Below are 20,450 nucleotides of genomic sequence, written 5' to 3'. Positions count from 1 at the left end.
TTTTTTTCCTGACAAACCGAGCACTCAAAGATGCCCGATTACACACATTTAACAGACGCAAACACTTTGTACTCTTTCTCAGAATGTCATGAAAGTAGAGACACTAACCTATATTTGTGTTAAACAAAACGTTACTGGCGTGCATGTCGAAATCTCATGGCAAACATGGCCTCATATGTATGACAGCAAGGTGTCCTCACCACTTTTGAGTAGGGCGTAGTCACTGACCCAGCCCAAGGAATTGTTTGTGACCTCTTCAGGAGTGCTCTTTGTCCAGCTTTGCAACACATCTCCATTTACAAGCACTGGTGCTTCTTCTCTCTGTTGGCAAAGAGATCAGAAGAGGCCCTGAATGTGCTATTCAGAAAATCAAAGTAAATGACAGTGGAAATTATAAAGTCCACTGTACTCTTGTGATACAGGAAACCTAATGTGTTTTACAACAAATCATGTTCATCGAGTTTAATGTTATTTTCTGTGCCAATTGTTGCACAACAATGACTAATGTCATTTGAAAATGATGACAGTGACAATAGAGAAAAAAATAATGAACAAAGCTACTACAGCCCAACCCGAATTATCTGAACTCAAGTACTATATTCAATTATTGTCTATACTGAACAGTTGTAACATACCTTTGGAAATACCTTGCAGAAATATAGTGCTGTACTACGCATGTGCAGTAAAACCTCGTTAAACCATGCCCACTAAAACAGTAGTTTCATTTAAAAAGTAATAAAGCCAAATCCCCGACTCAGCAGCCATTTAACATAATGTGTTTTGCATCAGAACAAACTGTACCAGCTTATTGCGTACGTATCGGTTAACACGTAGTGTTTCCACTTTTCGTTGCACAAACATGGCGGTGCGTCGTCTCCATCGGGTGGCCTGGCAGAACAACAAGCCTTAGAGATCGAAACAACGGCCTCCAAGCGCCCTGCGTGTTCGTGCGTGAAGCCACATCAACATCAACATCATTTCAGCACCGTGCCAGAGAGCGTTGTGGCGTCGTGCAACCAAGGACTCGCGTCATGCCGAAGCTCGAATAAAAAAGACGCCGGGTGCTCAGCATGGAAGAAAAATTAGACATCATTCATACTATCGAACGTGAGACGAACAAGTCGGCGCTGGCACGCGACGGGGATCTGCTGTTGACTACGGTGTGTGGCATTTAGAATGCGAAGAAGTTGCTCGGTGGCGTTGCTCGGCAGCGCCGCTGCGGCCGCAAATTGATGTCGACTATGAGGTTTGACTTTTCGCCATCGTTGTCTCTGTTGTTGCTGAAGTGTGGACAGTGACAAGTACGACACGAAAAGCGACAGCATGGGCGATTCAGGCCCGACAGGGGTAGAAGCTGTGCGTTACGTCAGCCTCATGAGTGAAATCGTCACGATGAGAACAGCACCCCGCAATGAAAAGGTGTCCCGCGACTTCTACTTCTGCAGCGCTACTGCGCCTGTGCATGGACAACATGCAACGCCAACGAGGAATCTGCCATGCGAGTGTTTGCCGAGAAGAGGAGGCCGGCTGAAAAGCTGGCTCGAAGCTTCAGTAAGTTTGAGGCCGCAGTCGTCGCTGCTAGGCCGCCTCGGCATCAAATGAAAATAACACTTTTGTCGCACGAAGGGAATAAATACTGCATGTTTTTTTCCCTTTCATAGCACACTCTCCGAGTTCCGTTTTTGGCACGTAAGTGGCCGATCTCGTGGTATTTCGTTTAAGCAGTACTACCGTTTAGTACGTACTTTTTCTGTCAGCCAACTACGGTTTAACGAGGTTTCACTGTATCGAACTCCCATTCACTGCCATATTCGATATATCGACCACTGCGCCGCACCGCATCCCTGCAAGTGCAGTTCCCTGAACGAATAGCTGTTCACATCTTGCGCCGTCGTAATTTTTAATGCCGACGAATATGAAAAACAACTACATTTTGGCAGATGCTGTCAAACAGACAAGACATTGAACCTAATGGGCAGCAAATGTCATGGATGAAAATGAATGGCATGCGTGTCTGTTTAGCTCACTACACACATGGACGGCTCGGTCATGCAAACTACAACCATTTGTTATTCGCGAGAGCAGATCACCACTTTGCTACAAGAATGTGAACGGCCGCCCAGTCAAATAGGCATTCCACAGGAAAGTGTGGATAACACTCTATCTTTTGACTGAGTGGCTCCGGGCATGGAATGCCCAACTGGGATGTCTGCGCCGCTGGTTTTTGTGTTATAGTAGACAAGGGAATTTCACGGACGGCATTTTAGGTTTCAACAGGCAGCCAAAATGAATCTGACCCCAACCACCACTAGGACGGATTTTTACATTACAGTTTGGATTTAATAAAACCACCTTGGTGAAAAGACCATCCCAGCAGCAGCACACAAGACTTGCATACGCTGTGTGATTCATCACTAGAGTTACATGTGAATGGGAATCGACTCGGATGTTCTGCAAGTTGAAAGCCACTTCCGAACCTGGCAACGTCTATGTAGTGTCGGCAGTCACTGATCGAAGCAGTGGCTAAAGGGGAAGGTGTAAATTCAAGAGACCACGAGGTGTTGGAGCACCAAGTGGCATGCAAGAAGATACGGGCAGACATGGAGCGTAAAGTGAGGACGACTGGTTTCAATAGGAAGTCGGTTCCGATAGCGAAACACAACAGAAGTCTGCATGGATTACTCGTTGCCGACATGTGATGATGAGCCAATTAAACGATGTACACACAGCCTGGCACATTCGTGCACGATTCACAGTACAAGTACGCTAATGATGGCACGGCACATACCTACGCAGGCTGGTTTGCTTCCACAGTGTCCATTTATACTTTATCTTGAATAAAAATGTGAAGCAAGCACTTCCGAGGCCTGCAAGGTGCACCATGGTTTGTGCCCAGGCGATGCAGGCTTTTAAGGTTAGTGTTGTGATCAGCTTATCAAAGACTGCTGAAGTGCAATCAATTTAATTGCAGCATTCATGTGCAACAAATAAACAAATTTTGTGTATTTGGCGCTGCCTTGAAGAAGCGAATCGGTAAATTCCCACTTTTCCCGATCTGGGGAAACTGAGATATGCAGAGGTGTCAGATAAGCTTCAGAAAGGCACAATTTATATTTCAAATTATTGATATATCAAACTATTCTGCCATCCCCTTCAAACTCGATATATCCAGGTTTGACTCTATATGGCAACCAGGTGGCACTACAAAATTTGCATCAGTAGTGGCTACTGTGAACTGCGAGTTCAAGCTTAGTGAGCTGCTAAGCTGCGTCAGCCGTCACTAAATGCACACACACTCAGCCTCTAAAGGGCACCACAAGACAGACAGTATTGCCCAAGTTAACGAAGGAGGGGCTTGTTTGTACATTACCTCCAATAATGCCCAATTCTATACAGGTGCCCAACAATTAGCAGCACAAGAGGCAAACACTCCTGTAGTACCAAGGGTGATATAATGAACAGACCCTACGATGCTGTGAGAGAAAAGTTCCTTGCAACAATCACTGAAGGGAGGAATGCTCTCACAGCTCTGCCACATACTCTTGCAATGACAAAACAGTCCGTTTGCAAAGGATGGGGCAAGCTTCGTCAACTTCGCTTTTGATGAGTGCACCTCGACATGCAGCTCGACATAGTAAGACCACGCATGAGCACTAGGCACCACTCTTCAGTTGAGCATTTGGGAAAGAAACAATGCGCTGCCATGACCACTCATCGAAAGAAGCACTGAAATGCATAGGTGCAGGTAGGAGCGCTGTGTTTACAGTTACGCCCGCTTTGGCACCAGCAGCCGTACACAATTACAAAACACAGCGCACGTTTCCGATACGAAAACATGCGTGGCAGTGGGGACAAGTTTTTAAAACTGGTGCTATTAATGGTTGAATCCTTCACATCTTGCCATATTTGGGCATGCCTAGAATGTTGCGTACCATTGTGCCCATCTAATATGAAAAAGAAATCCTGTCATGAGCTACCACAAATTTCCAGCAGACTCTGAATGCTGGCAAGTGCGGCTGACTGGCATATCTAAACAGGGATCTATATAGAAAAGAAACCAGGTAAATACTGCATAATACCAGTTTCGTTGTGCCTTTGAGGACAAGAACATGACCGACGCTTTGACTATGCGACCGTGAGACGAGGATAGCCCAAAGCCTGGCTTTCTGTTTTTTTTCAATTTTCGTGCCAGAGCCGAACATATCATTGTAATAAAGAGCACAAGCCCTTGTAGCAGAAAGGGCGCCGGTTTGTGTAATAAATTAAACCATTCATTCAGTTACACCAAGCATTCTCATTATGAGACTACAGTATGCACGAACACTTTGTCGACCATATTAGTAGACCGATAATTTTATGGCCAGTAGAGTTTACGTATTTATAGCCAGGGTTCAGTCCTGCACTCATCCTCCTTACACTTCTTTCTGTCTTTGAGTGCTGCCCCACCAATACTTTCATTATGTACCAACTAGCCCAGACCAAAGCTTTATTGCATTTATTCTTTCTTAATCATTTTTCAGCACTGTGCATTGAACCTTTTTCCTTCTCGCATTCATTTTTGTGGGCACCAGTTAGTGCTTCAACGATGCATGCTAACTACCCTTGTCAAATGTGTTTCAAAGGAAATATCCAAGAAAAAAAAAAACGTATATAGTCGCTGACCGATTTTCCGGACTCCAAAAATTCGGACATGCCCGATTATTCGGTCAGCTTCGCGGCACCGCCATTCTCCCCATAGACCATAATGTATAACAACTGCCGAAAGTTCGGACACCTTGCAACCTCTCGTCGGATTTTTCGGACACTCCTTGGGCCAACTCGGTTGAGAGCACCATGCACAGACTCTGACCGGTGCATGGTTCAACTTGCTGAACGCCATTTTTGTTTTGAACAGAGCTTCCTTGCTGCCCCAAGAAGTGGCGCTACCAGAAATCCCCGCTCATCATCATCTTTCTGCCTGGTTAGATAGAGTGGCTCTGTAGCAGTTCCGGTTTAAGCTTAGTAAGCCATGTCAAGACAATCCAGCAGCTCATTTGTTTCTTCGCGCACGACGCTGCGAGCAGGCCACGTTTCTTCGTTTGTGTGACTGGTGTCGGCACGGTGGCGTTTGCTTTGTGTGCTGTGTCGAGGGTTCGGTGATCCAACGCGGCATACGGAAACATAGCGTCAAGTCTCTAATGGCGCCGACAGTGCCCGCGCAGGCTGCACTGGGGAATGCCGGCAAGCGGGTGCCGGGAGGCCTAAGATTTGTCGCCTTCCGATGTGCTCCCTACTGACACGGAAAATATTCTGCCGAGACCTGCGGAGTGGTTGCATTGCGACTCCGGACACCGTCCCATTTGACAGTTTCACAGGTGCTGACACTACTGCACTGACGCGCACAGAACTCGACGACAGCGAGATCATTCGTCAGGTTTCTGCTGCACCGTCAGACGATGACTCTTGTGTCGGAAGATGACGCACCATGTGCTACGCTGCCGTCGCATGCGGGCATGTACAAGCAGTGACTGTGCTTTCAGCCGCCTATAGTGAATGTACGACCCTCTCCATGATTCAGGCTTATCTGATTGCGCGTAAACGAACAGCGTGCAACGGCGCATTCACGATTTCTTCTAGCCTACTGCCGAGCCCGAATAAGTGCGTGGAAATAAAGGATTTAATTTTTTTTTTTTCTTAATCTGCTTTTTCGGACACCTGTTTATTCGGACATTTCCGCAGTCCCCGTGAGGTCCGAATAAACGGTCGGCAACTGTATACCAGGAACTTTTGAGATGATCAATTTATAATTGAATGCATTAAAATGAAATCTAAATAGCTTTTTTGCCAGCACCCAAAACTGCTACATCATGGCCATCAAATTTCAATGTAAGTGCAAGGATAAAATGTACTCATAGATTGTGAAATACCTTTAAATGATTGTGCCAGACAGCTTGTAAGTCATTTTAACTGGAATATAACGCTTATCTCTAATAAGCTCACAGACAAGGAAAGATCTTTTTAATGATTTCTACACAATCATATGAGAGATAGCAGTCATAAATAGCATATGGGTTCGTTGCATTAAATCAGTTTGAGAGTAGAAAAACAGCTATGATTAAGCAATTCAAGGCTCCAGTGAGAAGCTATAAATCTGATTCATGCAAGGCACGCACCCAGTACAATTTCTGAAAGTAAGAAAAATGCGTCTTTTTAGACAAGGAGATACGTGAGTTTGTGCCTATTGGCACCCCTTATGTTGAGAAACTCCAGATGATGCTTCAAAGCACTGTATGACGAAGGACACAAATGAGGCAAAATGACACTCAAGGTAGATCGGCAACGTTTTGAGCACCTTTGTGGTGACGTCGCAGCAGGGTGGTGGTGATGGATGGCCATTAGGTATGGTCTCGTTCGACGATGCTTCCGGTGAACTTGGTGTGGACGAACCAAGGCGTGATCGCACTGTAGAAGAGGCATCCATTGTGCAATTTAACCAATGTGCTAAACAATGCATCATGTAAACGCTCAAAAACTACGCTGTCAACAATCCTAGTAGGCACACAATACCATCAAACAAGGACTGACAAAACTAGGTATAGCTATCAAATTGAGAATAATCTTTTGACCAATACAGATTTAAAAGGAGAGAAACTGATGCACCAAGCATTGTTTGCCTCTGTGGTGGGAACACCGAAAGGTACTTTCAAATAACTTGTTGCCCTTAGCTGAAACCTTTCAAGTCATGAAGAACATAAAGGTGGCATGTGTAAAAAATATTGCATATTATGCATTACCTTATCATGTTTCTCTTGACATTAAGTATAAGTCACAGCTTTGTCCAAGAGGCAAAGCATTGGTAGCGATAGTCAATTACACAAAGTAAGGTTCAGTTTCACAGGCTGTGTAGATTGCAGTAAGCATTCTCATAATAGCCATAGTGTCATGTGTGCACAGAAAAACATGGACAGATCTCACTCTATGATCGCAATCACTGTCACAAAGCTGTCACGATAAGTACAAGCAGCAGGGAGCATGCATGCCTGTCTGAAAGCGCACACTTCATGCTAATGCTCACTTCATAATTTCAACTGTGCTGCATCTCCAAAACACAGATTACATGACTTCCAACACAAGGCGCACGAAAAGACAGCTTGCATGTAGCCACCAGCCATCTTAACTCATCTTTAGTCCTGGCACCCACCGCAAATGACCTCCAACATATGCTCGCTCGATCACATGACTTTCAACATAGGGTGCATGGGAAGACTGCGCATCAAACTGCCATCCTTCTCGGCTCATCCTTGCATATTTGCCCTCGCGCCCGCAGCATACAGCATGTGCAGTACTCATTCTTCTTGCACTTGGAGTTAATTTTTAACATCACTACGGCAACGAAAATTCACCTGATGTGGCCATATAATCGCTATCGCAATAAATGTGCAATGCATTATGTCTTGTAGAAAGTTGTAAAAACAGCTTTTATGGCAAAAATGAAGGAATTCTGCATGTGTTCTAACTAATATTTTTAGATATTGAGTTATCAACATTCCAAATATCAACAAACCAAACTACTTTGTGATATCTTCAAGATTTGATACATCCAAGCCTAAACATAATGAGTCCCCTATATATAATCGCCACGCGGACTCAGACTTGGCAACCATTACATGATTACTTTAATGACACATGTCCAGCTTGTGCCGCTTTCAAACTATGCAATATTCTTGAGACCTTCCCTGAAGTTCTCATAAATGAGGTTCTACTGAATGTGCACAAACACTAACACTTCAGAAAAAGTGGCTGAAAACTTCATGTTCCGGTCTCAGTTTCCTGCTTCAATAGTTCTCTCAGAATGAACCTTGGTCAACATTTTGAGCTGGCGGTCCTGGATTTGCTGGAACCAGAACCGTGCATTGCACAGGCACGTTACACTGCATCTAGTCACACACCAACAGTATGCTGTGAAATAAATGCACAATCATTGATGATGAGAGCGGGAGGTTCCTACCCTTTTGACACTTTCTGCCCGAGGCCATGTTTTCGCCAATCAGAAGCAGTGCATTGCGCCGTTTCTCCTCCAGGGCAGCACTGGAAAAGTGAGGGTTGGCAGTGGTGCGCCGCTTGCGCTCTCCCCGACGATGCTGGAGCTCGCGCAGAGCCTCCCGGGTCATCAGGCCCAAGGCACTAAGCAGTTCCAGCTTCTGTGAATACATGTGTATGCATCACCAGTTACACCACGCTGAAGTGCACAACACCTGCAAAGTATCACAGAATATACGAACAGAAGACCAAAATCACTCTGTGGCTGCCAAGGGTTTCGAGGCTGGGCTTCTCACACGAGCCAGCAGCTGCCATGTTTCCCTTGTTTCAGCATTTTCCAGTGGGTGAACCCGTTCAGTATGAAAATAGAGCTGAGCTCATCAGGCGCGTACTTGCAAAAAAGACAAACAACGAACCCAACTTGTCCAGTGCTGTTTTATTTTCAATGCAGTCCGCAAGACAATTTGAGCTCATCCATTGCCCTTGGCTTATTTCAAACACTGATGGGTTTCGCGAACAATGTGTGCCTCACCATCACGACAGTTAGTTGCTTTCGTTGTGTGAGTGGTATGCCACATTGTCGATAAAGGCTACTGAGGGTCGCTTTAAAACATTTCTTCGCTTGCAATTGATTGGCTCTCGATCTTAACCACAAAACTTTTCTTTCAGGTGATTGCTACTATGGTATTTGTGAATTAATTATGTAATAACTGTACATGACATGCCATCGTGTTAGCAGCCATGAGCAATTTGTTTTATGAGGGCCTGTTTCAGAGAGCGGTGAAGATAGCGGCAAACTTTTCATACGAAATGCGTGGCTAACTCTTTCTCTTATGCATTAATAAAGTGGCCATATTTGACTGGAACAACTCACCAGAGTGTTAAGAATTATGATGACAGCTTTTGCTGGGCAGCGTCTTTCTAACACGGGTAACATGTTGACACCAAATGCCAAGATATTTCTTCCATGTAAAATGCAATGTCTGTCATAGCTAAGTACTAACAGAATGTTAAGTGTTTAGCAAAGCATCATACCCAACTTCACGTGTTGAATTTGCAGACATTATTTTTACGCAAAATTTATGGACAGGCACGGCGCATATGTACATTGCAAAACCAGTAGACCCCTTCAACGCTACATAGCTTGCAACATCCAAGGCGCAAATTTTCTCGACTCACGCACTTTTGAAGAAAGAACTGTGGTTCAGGCAAAGCAGCAGAAAGAAGCCGATATATCCTTCAATAAGAATGGCTCGAGCCACCTATACCCCAAGCATATACATGAAGGGAACGAGCACGCATGGCAGCCGAGCGAGCCGGAGCGAGCCGGAGCGAGCCGGAGCGAGCCGGAGCGAGCAGCGTCCTGGCTGTGACGTCACTCATGAGAGGGCACCACTCCAAGTTCTCGCCGCTAATACCGGACATGTAGAAAGCGAAAGCTTGTTTGATTAGGGGGCATGTTGTAATCAGGCAAATACTCCTAAATGAATTGGCAGTGTGTTTTGGTGTCCTTTTCAGCATCTTGCATGAGCATCTTCAGCCGGATAACTCAATTGATTGCGTCGGTCCCATCAGGGTCAAATTAATGGAAGTGAACTGTATCCCAGTACTTTTCATGTTTAGGTAGTCTTCAGAAAAAACTCCCTAGGTTCAGTTTTTGGTTTCCTTACAATGCAAAGTAATCCTTGTTTATCAAACAATGACGAACTGGACCCTGCAGACACTGTCCAAATGTCACTCTGTCACAAGTAGCTAGCATGGGTCCTTTCTCTTACTTCTGCATCTCTTCTGTGTTACCAAGTCTCCATACACAGAAAAACTGGCATTTCAGGTATTCCAGAAATCTAATATCCTATCTTACTGTTCCTCCTTAGTGTCCATATAAAGTGCTTTAATCCAGCATGCTGCTTGCAGAAGTTGTATAAGTGTCTTGTGGAACTCACTGTAAATGACCAACCACAAGAAGTTTTCTTACCAGCCTGTCCTTACATTGCCACATCTAAACACCTTCTCTCATGTATCTTTGTCCTAGGAAAGACATCTGTTCATCAGCATTGCTCTTAACTTGGTTTTCTGCTTAGCACAGTGATTTTTCTTCACATTCACAGAGCCTTTGCATAAAGCTTGTCGTGGGTGTGTGTAACTACGAGTGCACGGCATAACTGCTGCATACTAGTGAGAAACAGCAGCCCTTTCTCTTCATGTCCATGGAAAATGCAAGAAATGCTTTTTTCTCGAGAGTGCAGGTGTAGAAACAAGGAGGTTTTAAAAAATACCTCATTATGTGCTGAAAGTGAAGTCCGACCGTGGCCATCTTACTATAGGACTTATGAAGATTAGGAAGCGCTTTTTTCTCACTTCTAGCAGGTTTAACACTTTTCTGTCCATACCTGCACCCATCGATAACATATTTTTGATGGTTTAAACTTCAAATTTTGCCGCACTCAAAGCACTTCTGGACAGCTAGCACAATACAACACCTAAAAGAGAAAATATTTTCTAGTTTCGCTTTTGTGTTTCTCTTTTTCACAACGGGGGGATTTTTAAAGCGCCTTTCAGCCATGCATGACACACAGCCATAGCTTCCGACATGGCGTCGACGTCGCATGCAGCTGCCCTTCAGAAACAGCGAATTTCCACAGATTCAGATAAGTCTGAGTGAGAATACTGCGATGGTGGTAGCAGCATCGACTCAGAAGATGATTTTGATTCATCAGACTCTAGCAAGGACGTCGAAAATGTGTCAAATAGCCCCAGAACATCAACAGGCCTCCGCTCGTAAGTTCAGTTTTCTACTCCAAACCATTTCGTTGCAGCTGAGCTCAGATCTAACGATTTCCATTGTGTTCTAAAGGTCACAGTTTTTATCTGCAGGGTGTCAACGTTGTTTGGGCAGGATCACTTGCTAGCGGCAGCACAAAGAGTGGAGTTTTGTGTGAGAAAACGGCCGGGATTTGACCTCGGCAATGCGCTCCGCAGTGTCACCAGCAGTACTATGGCAGTTTGTGCGATGGCGCAATAGCTACCTGGGCTAACATTTCTTGTTGTGTATGATGAAGTTCTTAAGAATGCTTATATGTATTTGCAGGAATGTTATATATAGCATTTTATATATTCTTCTTTTCTTTAACATGTATATTTAGAATTTCTTTTATGTTCCCTTGGTGCAAAGCAGCATCGATGGTTTTACTAAGTTTTCTCATTTTTGTTATACATTTTCTTATTCAATAATTATTTTTAAAGAATTAGCAGTAAAGGTTTGCTTGAAGATAGTACCATTAGAAATCACATGATCTTTTACAAATTGATACCACACATTTTAATATCAAGAATTTGCTGTTGCGGTAAAACAATTGTTTACTAGACTACCCGAAAACTGCCTATTTTTCCGCGGACAGGAATGTGTTAAGATGGCTGATATTTCAGTAAGCATACCGCTCAACATGCAACATTGTGTCATGTTTAGGATAAGGCATGAACATAGTGGCCAACTGTATGGGAGATTGTTATATCACTGCTATGCCAAACGTAATATCGTAGCCCGAAATAACGTACTTTTGCTTTCCAATTAGCCTAGCATTTACAATAAGACAACAAAAGCACTTGATCTGTGAGTGGCACCCAAATAGTGCGACTCACTTTCAGAGGACACGTAGAGGCAAACACTGGCTTCACCTCTGCTGGTAAAGAGCTGTAGGGGCTGCCACTACAGAAATTTTTATGTTAAATCTCCTTGGGTCAAAACCAGCAGCTGTATTGTCAGCCTTACTTTCAAGAATATCACTTTTTGTCTGCATTTACCAGATAAGACAGTGGATAAGATCAATGTTCTTCTAATGAGGATAGATATGTTACATCGCACGAAGGTCAAAGCATTCCCAAAAGTAATCGACCAGTAACACTACCTAGGTACGTCGTGCCTCTGTGGCAGAAAGTTACAACTGACTGCAGTAAGCTAAAACAGCAAAGCAAATATGGTACATGCATGCGCACATGCACACAGTGAAATTGTAACAGTGCCTCAGCTAGTTGGGCCAGGCATGGTGGAAAGTCACTGTTATTAACACTAAGGCAAGTATGATGGTGCAAAACCAGAATGACAAGTTATCCAAGTTGAATTATGTATAGAGCAGAACCTTATTGATTTAATCCTGCTACATACAATCTCCTAATGCCAACGTTTACGATCGAGAACACAAAAATGAACCATAAAGTTGTTCTTTTCTTTTACCCATTCATATGTTCCTGGAAAACACTATCTTCTGGCACTAACGTTCAGTACATCACCAAACTGCGATCATGTGATGTCTTCCAGCCGCCAGATCCCATGTAAACAAGAAAAGACATAAGGCGCACACCGTCGAGAACAGTAGCTGCTCACTGCAGCAGCTTCCCCGCAATACTCAGCTGCCCGTCTCACATGAAAATGCCGGTATGCACTTGGTTTCGTATTTCGGTACCACCAAATCTCCCCGGTCACCACGCATCACATGCACAGCGACCTCCGCCAACCTTATTGCAATAAGCATCTTCATCTCTCTGTTTCGCAGCACATGGGGCATCATGCCATTGGAAGCATACTGCACGCTTTTAATATGCGATAACCCAAATGTGCCGCCATTATCTGCTGCAGGTGGCATGAAGCGAAAGTCACGTTTAACTTTGCTGGCACCGTAGGAGTTGTATTTCGGCGTCACCCAACAGCCTGACTTCATTTCGCTTTCCTGTTGCTGTCTTAAAGCACTAAACAATAGGAAAACAACAACCTGCCTCTAGAGTTGCTCAGGTCCCACGAGCTCGACTTATGTCAGCATCTCGTTCCGCAACGGCTTGCTCTGATTGAGCACATCAAAGTTTCTTGCCACAACGCCTCGCTCCAATTGCTCCAAGAAGCTGCTGACCCAGGCCGAATTCGAGGAGCGCAAACGTAAGCTTGCCAAAGCCGCAAAAATGACAAAGCACATCTCGGGCCACCCGCACCTTACCAGCTCAGCGCGCGTCGGCATCTCGTGCTGCAATGATTCATACAACACTTCATATTACATAGGTGTCAACTACAGCTAAGTCTGCCGAAACTTTTAATGACTTCGGATCATACATTTATCCGTTTAGTATGTTTTCTACAGAATTTTTTTTTCTAAATGTATGAATGAGGTTTTACAGTAGTAAACTGAATTCATTTAAAAGCTGCTGTATGCTGGAACTCACCTGGTGGTCCTCCTTAGTTGGTGGAGGGGCACTTGGAGGAGGGGGAGCCACAGGCACAGTTCTGCGAGGAGAAGCCACAGCCGCAGTGGGCACGGGTGCAGGCATCGCAGCTGTCACCGTCACCATCGTGGTTGCACCGCCCGTTGCACAGATGCCATTGGTGGTGGTTGTGGTCATCGTTGTGGTGACAGTGGTCCTGTTGGTGTTACTGTGAATGTTGGTTCCAAGGTTTGGCACCACCAGTCCCGCAGCTGTGCTGTTGATGCTGCTTGCCTGTACAAGCACGGCGACGCAGGACTTGGGGACCCGTGGCACAGGTGGTGCAGTGGAGACCAAGGTGTGCTGCAAAGCGAAGTAAGGCAGCTACGAATAAGTGCCTGCATTAAACAAGGTGCCCGACTTATTTTATTGCGAGAGTGGCAGCAACATGTGGCAGTGCAGTTAATATCAATGAGGCACAGGCACATTGTACAGAGCAGAGCTGGTGCAGTGTGGAAGTACACTCTAACCTCATTACAACGAAGTTGAAGGGGGAGCCTAAATCACTTCGTTATATCCGTCACTTCGTTATGTCAATTATTACGACTTACCATAATGTATTCTCAATTGAGTGCATAACTGTAAACATGGAAACAAGAAGACAGCTTTGCAGCCTGCGGAACCACTGCGCAGCCAGGCATTGATGAAGTTTGAATAAAACAACAAAAGAATCTTTGGTGAGTGCAACACGCGACTTAGCAACTGAGACGACAGCCTTTAGATAGATACCTTTTGCTGAGCCTCTGCCTTCTGTTTTTGCACAGCTAGTGCAGTACGTAAAGCACACCTCGGTGAGAAAAATGCAGCGAGAACAAGGTAATCCATGACCAACCGACGTGCAGTTGTTTATGGCACTTAAGATGGCGGTAGCAGCATGGAGTGCCACACATCGGGCCATTATTGAGCAATTGTCTGGGAATACGCATCCCTTGCTTTAAGAATGCTGGTTTTGGTGCCACCCAAGAGACATTGCATGCGGATTCGGCATCGGATGTATATTTGTGCAAAGGGGCCGTAATCTTGATCGACTGCTTTCAGGTATACGAGATATGGCCCCTTTTGCATTCAGCTGGCGTTTGGCACAGGAAGCGTCGGCGCCTGCAGGCGACAGCGTGCACTGGAGAAATGCTGCTGCATGCATGGAGTGCTGTTGCTCTGCGTCTAGTGCCGACTCATGCAAAATCTTGTAAAAGTGATCATATATCCAAAAGCAAGTGACCGAGAATACTACTCCACGGCAGTGCTGCCACTGCTGATTGACGCATGCAGCACACTTTGTACTGTTGGCAATGCGGTTCTATATCCTCAAGCACAGCTTGCCAAAGTAGGCTAATGGAATTTCGACAGTAAAGTTTCGTTGTGCGATGCATTACCTATCTGTGCTGTCGCAGCAACAAAATTCTTGCGAGAGCGAATTTTTCCGCGTTACCCGCCGATTTCATTATTGCAAGGTTCAACTGCACGAATTGTTCTATACCTCTGATGAAGATATTCCTTCTTTTTTTTTTTTCTTGAATAAATGTATTTGAATTGTGGTTAAAAATTCTTATGTGTGAGGTCAGAACATCCAAAATTAGTCACATGCGAAAGTGTTTATTTGACAACTACATGCAGCATCAGAATCTGGCCCCTCTTCTTACTTTTATGTCCCACTCCAAGTTAGGAGCCCACAGCTAGGATGTTTCGAAATTAGAGGAACCTTCTAGAAAAGGTTAGCTGTGTTTTTCAGAAAATTGCTCCGGTTTTCCATAGTTGCAATACAGTATCCTACCAGCAGTGTTGCCTATGGTGCATTCTCTACAAGACCTGGCAAATTTTAGGATTGTTTACTGCCAAAAGTACGCCTCTGGCAAAGGGTAGATGTTCTAGCCATAACATCTGCCTGTCTTACGAAGAATGCCGAGTCATCGTCGGCACTGTACTGAGAAGTCCCATGCAGATTTCTGCCCACTTTGTACTAAGTCTGATATCACCCCACTTTGAATAACCTGGCCTAAAATGCAGGCTCTACAGTCGGGGCCAAAAGAGACTGTGAAAGAAGTAAGTACTTCAAATAAAGCAATTTTGTTATAATGAGGGTTCACTGAACTTGCATTACTTTAAGATGCTTGCATACTTGGTCTTATCCAATCTCCTGTCGAAATGTTTCTAGGTGGATTCATGAAAATGACCACATAGGCAATGAACTGCCACAGCAAATGGTGATGGCATTTCAATATATTGTATAATAAATTGCAGGGTTTAAATCCATAAGTGGCACAGTGAACAATATGGGGCGCCGTGGCACAAAGTTCTGTATCAATTTCGACCATCTGGGGTTCTCACCACACACCAACACCTTTGCATTCCACATTTATCAGAATGCAGGCACAGCGACCAGAAAAAAAACTTGCAATATCGCACACAGCAGCACAATAGGTACAGCCATTGAGCCACCACAGCGGGTAGCGAGAAGTTTGAACAATGCCTGCTGGATAGACACTTCACCTGATGCTGAGATTGCTGATGCTGCTGCTGGGGCTGCTGATGCTGGGTCTGCACCAATGGCTGCTGTGGAGTCAAGCGCTGGCCACAGGGCGGGTACTGGGGCACACGTATTGATGGGGCCATCAGAGTGGGAGGGCCGTGAGGGGGTCCACTGCAGCTTGGAACTACCACCACCTGCGGCAGCAGCACACCTCCTGGTGCCCCCTTCAGGGCTGCCTGCAGCTTCACAGGAACGCCTGCACCGCCCAGCTGCAAAGCAGCAGCACAGTTTTTAACATCTGCACCATCAGACAGCAGAAGACCTCTGGACATCATGGCTGATTATGGTGTTTTGACATCCTAAACAGAAGGGCTATCACAAATGCTAAAGCGGGGGCTCCTGATTAATTTAAACTACCTGAGGTGCTTTAAACGGACACTAAAGACAAATACTAAGTCGACATGGACTGTTTAAATACCATTCCAGAAACCTCGCAACACTTGTTTTGTGCCAAGAAGAGACTAAGATTACGAGAAAATTGCATCTGCAGGGTCCCAATGCTTTTTCAAAAATTCAAATCTCCTGCCACCTAACCGCAGGAGTGTTGACATTGCATACGCCATCGTCGGCCTTTGCTGCCGTCAGTGAGTAAAACGCCGCCCAATAGAAGGCGGCACCGAGCCAAGACAGAGCGGCAGATTTGCCGCTGCAGCTTCTTTTTGGGTCAAGTGCTGTAGACCGTTCAGGCATCCTTCGACATCACATGGAAGTTGAATTCTCTGCTACTTGCAGTTTATGTGATTTTCGTAAACCAGCAAAAACACTGCAGCACTACGCGATAACGAAACCACTGAAATGCAAAAGCGTCGGCGGCGCAGAGTCGAGTGAAAATGAAGCCTTTTGACCGCCTGCGTCATTGTCAAGGATAATTTCAATGAGTTCTCTTCTTCTTTTAATGATATGGAACTGAACAAGTAGCATTTTATTTCACCTTATAACACAATACGAGGATGTTTTTTGCAACGAGTAGTTCAGTACTAGTGACAGAATTTAACTGACGAGTGCTTTTGTCATCGGGCAAGTGGTTTAATGTCCCGCATTTACCTCGATTTCTCTATTATTAAGGCCCTGTTCGCGATAATACTGCTGCCTTAGAGAGTCTCGAGCACTAATCTATCACTTTAGTTTGACTTAGTGCCCCTTTAACATGCAACCAAAGCACACTAAATAAGCATTTTTGCATTGCACCTTAAGTACAATGCAGCCTGTGCAGCTGGAAATAAAACCCACAATTTTATTTTCAGAAGCAGAACACCACAGGCACTTTCGTCCTTTTTTTTTTAGCATTACAGTATCTTTAGGATAAGTTGGAATATTGGTCAATGCCAATGACACTTTGCTTGGTTTCACGTTGCCATAATTATTACATATGAAATAACAAATAGAAGTAACAGTAAGTGGCTAGGAATCTAACATGCTAACTTGTGCTTCAGCAAAAAAAAAAAAATGTCACGCCACCAAGCCACCATTGTGGTTAATTGTGACATTCCAGAGCTATACCTGGACTATCAGGAACTTTATGGTGACAGGCACCAGATAAATTTTAACTGCTTGTTTCTCTTCAACAGGGATCAATACATTGATATAGGGTCATGTCAAAATTCATTAGTATAAACAGAAACCATTCCCAGCCTAGTTGTTAGCTCGGTTTTCTCTCAGCAAAACTATGGTGTAGCCTTTAAATTCACATTTGAGCTCAGAAAGAAACGTTAACTCTGCCAGAGATGCCTTTTCATTCTGGTCACTACCAGATGTACTATGAGAGATACTGAGGGAAAGAGTTTGCCTCACAAAATTACTGCTAAACAAACAACAAACCATTTAACAATGTACAGATGCAGCTAAGCAAAGAGCGCAATATGAGCAATGAAATGCAGAACAAAAGGCTGAGTGGTTGTATTGCAAAGCAAACGCCAAACTGTAGCTTGAAATGATGGCAGCACAAAGGCAAATATCATCAGAGTTACGGTCCCTTCTAAGAGAGTTCCTCAAGCCACCCATTCAGTGCCACGTGGAGAGCAAATGATGAACTGTGGCTCACTTTCTGAAGTGCGGCAAGTGGATACCATGCCATAACTTCTGCCATGGGATGGCACCAAGAAGCATGCTGAGGCTTTTTGTGTTGTAACACTTATCACAAGGTGGCAGCAAAACATGACTTTATTCTTAGTTGAAGAATTACACTAATCCCCATATACACAAACAGGCCTCAGTTGAAAGTCCCTCTTGAACTTCAGCATGTAGCACAGTGGTGCTCCTCAACTGAAGTGAACAGTGCTTTTGAATAATGCTCTCTACCTCAATTACTGTGACCAGGAGGTGCATGACAAACACGTGCCCACTATTCAAGTACATGCTAGGCACATCCGATTATGAGATTTCAGCTCAGGAATCACCAAGAGGCATCATGGAAGCGTGGCTGTGACTTCAGTTGAGGGTAGGCATTGTCTTTCAGTTTTTGCAACTGAGGTGCAGTGTTCAATTGAGGAATGTTTTATAATACAGGGCAAGTTTCCATAGTGCACCTCTCTGGCGATAACGATATGTAACAAGAAAAGACTGGACAGTTCTTAACCCTGAATAGACTACAGTTATGACAGAATCCATAGAGAAGAATTCAATAACATGACAGTACAAAAAAAAATGGAGAATTTTTTGTGCCAGAACCACAATATGATGATGAGGGATGCCATAGTGTGTGACTGGATTCATTTTGACCACCTAGGGTTCTTTAAATATAAGTGCACAAACGTTTTTGCATTTTTCTCCACTGAAAATGCGGCCGCCACAGCCAGGATGAAACTCGCAACCCAGGCTTAGGAGCACAGCACCATAGCCACCAAGCTACTGCGGCAGGTGCCGTGACAGTACAAAACATGTCAAAAGAAATTCTCAAGCACATCACATGAAATCACACAGTGCAATGGAAGAACTTCAGTTTGGCCTAGTTGGTATTTACTGCAAATCATATTGACCGCAAAAAGGACGGGGACAGAGGAAGAAAACACATAAACAGCACGGGCGGTAACTTTCAACTTTTGTCCTCGTCTTTTTTGCGGTCAATATGATTTGCACACAGTGCAATGGTGGGGAAAAGCGTGTAATGTGTGACACTCATACGAGCCGAGCACATCAATAAAAAAGAATTATCCAACTTACCATGCCCCTAGGCAGGAGTTGCGCATTGTGAGAAAGCTTCAGAACTGCTGAACTTTGTTTCCGCTCAAGCTCTGACCTCAGTTGTTGTACCACCTGTTTCTGTAAAAACAAAGATTAAAAACTATGTTAAACACACTGTCGTGCTTGGCACTTCAGCAAACCGATTTTTCTGCAAACTTGCAAGCTAAACCTGTAACACAAACGTAAACTCCAACGTTTAGTTGAACACAGGCTCTAAAACTGTGATTTTGACTATTAATGCCATAATTTCAAGGTAAACAAGGTAAGTGTCTGGATATCATGCTGCATGTTGACAATAAACAAGTTAGAGATGACAGCATGCAAACATGTCACATGAACAAAATTTACTATTCATCTACTTATATAAACTAAATTTATATTGTATGCTTTTTGCCTACAGCTGCCACAAAAGTGATTTTATCAAAAGCAAATGTTAAAAAGACAGGGCACGTGCAATCCCTACAAGATGTGAAATAACACCTTCAAGTTGTGACAACGCAATATCAATCCCATAGCATAATTTCTGACAGTAAAATTGTCAGTCAGCATTAGAACACATTGCTGTTTGTTGTGTACAACAGGTGAAGCTTGTCCATCAGTAAACTCATGACACTGAATCATTGTTCTCATAAAAGATAACATAATTCCGAAGAGAAGTTTCGAGCTTTCAAGCTAAAATCGCCCTTTATTGAGCATTAATTTTCGTGTTCAAGCAAGAACAGAATCGGCTCTAGGCTGTAAAAATAAGTTTTAAAAACCATTGTTTGATTGTGCTTTAAAAAATAACGTCTTCATAGGAGCGACGAGTCAAATAACAGCTGGGGGTTTTAAGCAATAATGGCCGCGAGTAAAACGGTAGACTGACTTAACGCTTCTCAACCAAAATTTTCACGCCACCGAGAACTAAAAAAGCACGGGAGGCATTTTTTTTTTTTTAAGCCTTCACGAACATTTGAAGTGCAAGCGCAGGCACGGCGAATTCATGCACGAAGACAATCGGCGCTTGTGAATGCGAAAGCAAAGTCTAAGCACACGCCAGCAAGAAAGGAAGCCGCGGTGCTGGCACTCGTGATGTCACACACCTCCAAGTTTGTTTTTATGCTGCACTCGTTGACAACCATCTAAACCCATTTGGCCAACGCAACACATGCGAAGCCGATAGAAGGTAGCGCCGCCGACCTCATAAGGTGCAAGCGCGACCAAAACACCCGAACTCCACGGGCCGACCTCAACCACCGAGCTGACAAGCGCCGCGCAGGCTACACACACATCATGCCAAGGTCACAACAGTCGATAAATCTGGAGCTGATTACTTACTTGCTTGTCGCTTAGAGTCATGATTTCGGCTTGCAAATCGTGGAGCTGTCTCTGAAGAGCCGTATTCTGCAAGGAAAACACATTCTGAGTGGCCGCAAGCAACTTTGCAGATTCGTTAAAAAAACAAAACAAAATAACGGGGGCACACTTCGGGGATCCC

General features: G+C 44.4%; 1 protein-coding gene across 1 annotated transcript in view; it reads right to left on the bottom strand.

The window, feature by feature from the left end:
- LOC135896962 (PHD finger protein 21A-like) overlaps positions 1-20,450 on the bottom strand; it is a 35,200-nt gene that overhangs the window by 13,817 nt on the left and 933 nt on the right. Inside the window, exons 3-9 of the mRNA XM_065425513.2 lie at positions 20,291-20,356; positions 18,953-19,051; positions 15,754-16,002; positions 13,228-13,569; positions 7,988-8,180; positions 6,332-6,441; positions 201-321 (exon numbers count right to left, since the gene is read on the bottom strand). Of these exons, the coding sequence (XP_065281585.2) occupies positions 201-321; positions 6,332-6,441; positions 7,988-8,180; positions 13,228-13,569; positions 15,754-16,002; positions 18,953-19,051; positions 20,291-20,356 (1,180 nt within the window). The remainder of the gene's footprint in view (positions 1-200; positions 322-6,331; positions 6,442-7,987; positions 8,181-13,227; positions 13,570-15,753; positions 16,003-18,952; positions 19,052-20,290; positions 20,357-20,450) is intronic.

This window comes from Dermacentor albipictus, chromosome 3 (assembly GCF_038994185.2).
Source record: "Dermacentor albipictus isolate Rhodes 1998 colony chromosome 3, USDA_Dalb.pri_finalv2, whole genome shotgun sequence".
In the NCBI taxonomy this organism is placed as follows: Eukaryota; Metazoa; Arthropoda; class Arachnida; order Ixodida; family Ixodidae; genus Dermacentor; species Dermacentor albipictus.
This window is presented reverse-complemented; position numbering and strand designations above follow the sequence as displayed.